Raw genomic sequence first — 2,500 nt, 5'->3', positions numbered from 1 at the left:
TCCCTTGACGTTACCCTAAACAAAGTGACCACATGGATCCAGAGTGATGGTCGGTGTACGTACGGTGGAAGTGGAGTCCCTCCTCTCCTCCACAGGAGTGTCTTTGGGGGTCAGGGTGACGGACAGGTCCAGAGAACCCAGATCCTGGTCCGGGTGCTGAGGGTCCTTCAGAACCAGCGTCACGGGAATACACCTGAAACACAGAGAGGGGAAATCGCAGGAGATATCAGGAAGAGATTTAGGAAGAGAAGAGAGTCGTAAACAAAATACATTCAAATCATATGTCCTAGTTGTTGTAAACATTCCCCATCAGAGACAGAAAACAACCATAGCTGATCCAATTAGTTAGTTAGTTAGTTAGTTAGTTAGTAAGGTATTTAGTTAGTTAGTTTGTGAGTTTGTAAGTTAGTTATTAGTGAGTTAGTTAGTTATTTATTTATTAGTGAGTTAGTTAGTTAGTTAGTTATTAGTTAGTTGGTTAGTTGGTATGTAAATTGGTTGGTTGAATTTAGATAGTTGGTTGGTTAGTTAGTTGGTATGTTAGTAAGATAGTTTGTTGGTTTGTAAGTTAGTTAGTTAGTTAGTTAGTTAGTTAGTTAGTTAGTTAGTTAGTTAGTTAGGTTGGTTGGTTGGTTTATTGGTCAGTTGGTTGGTCAGTTGGTTGAATTAAGTAAGTTAACAAGTTAGTTGGTATGTAATTAAGATAGTTGGCTGGTTAGTTGGTTTGTAAGTTAGTTAGTTAATCAGTTAGTTCTTCAGTGTAACGACGAGACGCCGTTACAGAGTTATTTATTAAATGGCATTATTCATATAAGTGTTCACCCCTCATCTTGTCTGTTGTTTCCGGTCGTCTCTGTGTTCCCTCCTGCTGATTATCCGATTGTGTTCACCTGGTGCCCTGTGTTTGCTCCTCCCCTCACCCGTGTCTTGTTAGTCTGTGTATTTAAGTGCTGTTTCTTGTTGGGAGTAGAGGGTGTGTGAGATCCTGATGACTGCAGGCTGGGCTCGCGTGAACAGCAGCAGGATTGAGGCTGTGTGTGTAATGTTTTAATAAATGCCCACGTCGGGTTATATTTTTGGACGTTCTGCCTCTGCCTCCTTGCTTGGTCGGGCCGCTCAACGGTCAGTCTCACAGTCAGTCTCACAGTCAGTCAGTTAGTGAATTAGTTGGTTGGTTAGTTTAATTTAGATAGTGGGTTGGTTAGTTGGTATGTAAGTAAGCTAGTAAGCTAGTGAGTTAGTTTGTTAGTTGGGTGGTTGAATTTAGATAGTTGGTTGGTTAGTTGGTATGTAAGTAAGCTAGTTAGTTGGTTAGTTAGTTAGTTAGTTAGTTAGTTGGGTGGTTGGTTGAATTTAGATAGTTGGTTGGTTAGTTGGTATGTAAGTAAGCTAGTTGGTTGGTTAGTTGGTTAGTTGGTTAGTTGGGTGGTTGGTTGAATTTAGATAGTTGGTTGGTTAGTTGATAGGGTTAGTGTGTATGTAAGTATGACAGTTGGTTGGTTTGTAATTGAGTTAGTGAGTGAATTGGTTGGTTAGTTCGATATAAGGTATCACTTAATATAAATAGATATCCATCCATCTTCTCCCGCTTATCCGTGGTCGGGTAGCGGAACTAGCAGTTACTAGTTGTATATTTTACCTCACATTCATGTCGGTCCAAACTAGGGTTTTCATTCATCACCGAATGCTAATCAGTTCTGGTCGGACACTGCGAGGTGTTGTAAAGTATTGTGTGTTATGTAGACTCTTCTCTCTTGTTAAGAGAAGTTGTCTGTAAATAAAGAAGGCCATTGAGCAAACAGCAGGAGTGTGTGTGTACGTCAGGTTCTCTGTCATGTTTTCAGTAACCTGCTGTAATGAGAGCTGGGAGGAAGACGAGGCCGACGAGGAGTGCAGCCTGAAGGCTGATAAAGTAATACACACCACAGCTTCATAAAGTAAAAGTCAATAAAGCAGAATAAGGAGGTAAAATGGAGGGGTCTGTTCAATGATCAATATCCAGACATGCTTTACAGAGGAGCTGATGAAGAAGGCTCGGTGTAAAATCAATAATGCTGTGATCAGTGTGAATGGACACTGCATCATGTCAATGGGTTACCTCTGTCTCAGGAGATGTCCGTGTGTCTAAGGAAGACCATCAATTCAACTAAAAGCTCCAGAGAAATCAAATCCATTGACGTGTGTTGTCTTCCAGGTCAAAACACCCTATCACAATAAAGGCCCTAGACATAGACACTTAATCGATGCCTATCAAGGAGCATTAACTGTGGATCACACATCATTGTTTTCGTTTTGTTTGTAGTAGATACACCAACATAATTCACCTCTGCTGCTCCAGAGACTCCATGTAAAGATAAGCAGAACCCATGAAGTCGTCCTGCAGTCCGAAGTCGTAGTCGAACACCTGCAGAGGACACACACACACACACACACACACACACACACACACACACACACACACACACACACACACACACACACACACACACACACACACACA

General features: G+C 41.6%; 1 protein-coding gene across 6 annotated transcripts in view; it reads right to left on the bottom strand.

Annotated features, from left to right (window-relative positions):
• The window catches only part of LOC307025482 (multiple C2 and transmembrane domain-containing protein 1-like), a 57,512-nt gene that overhangs the window by 31,767 nt on the left and 23,245 nt on the right, over positions 1-2,500 (bottom strand). For all 6 annotated transcript variants that reach the window (XM_079660196.1, XM_079660198.1, XM_079660199.1 and 3 more), the window contains exons 4-5: positions 2,325-2,404; positions 64-193 (exon numbers count right to left, since the gene is read on the bottom strand). In XM_079660196.1, coding sequence (XP_079516322.1) covers positions 64-193; positions 2,325-2,404 — 210 coding nt within the window. The remainder of the gene's footprint in view (positions 1-63; positions 194-2,324; positions 2,405-2,500) is intronic.

This window comes from Notothenia rossii (assembly GCF_949606895.1).
Source record: "Notothenia rossii genome assembly, chromosome: 11".
Taxonomy (NCBI): Eukaryota; Metazoa; Chordata; class Actinopteri; order Perciformes; family Nototheniidae; genus Notothenia; species Notothenia rossii.
The sequence above is the reverse complement of the archived record's forward strand: the minus strand, read 5'-3'. Positions and strand labels throughout refer to the sequence as shown.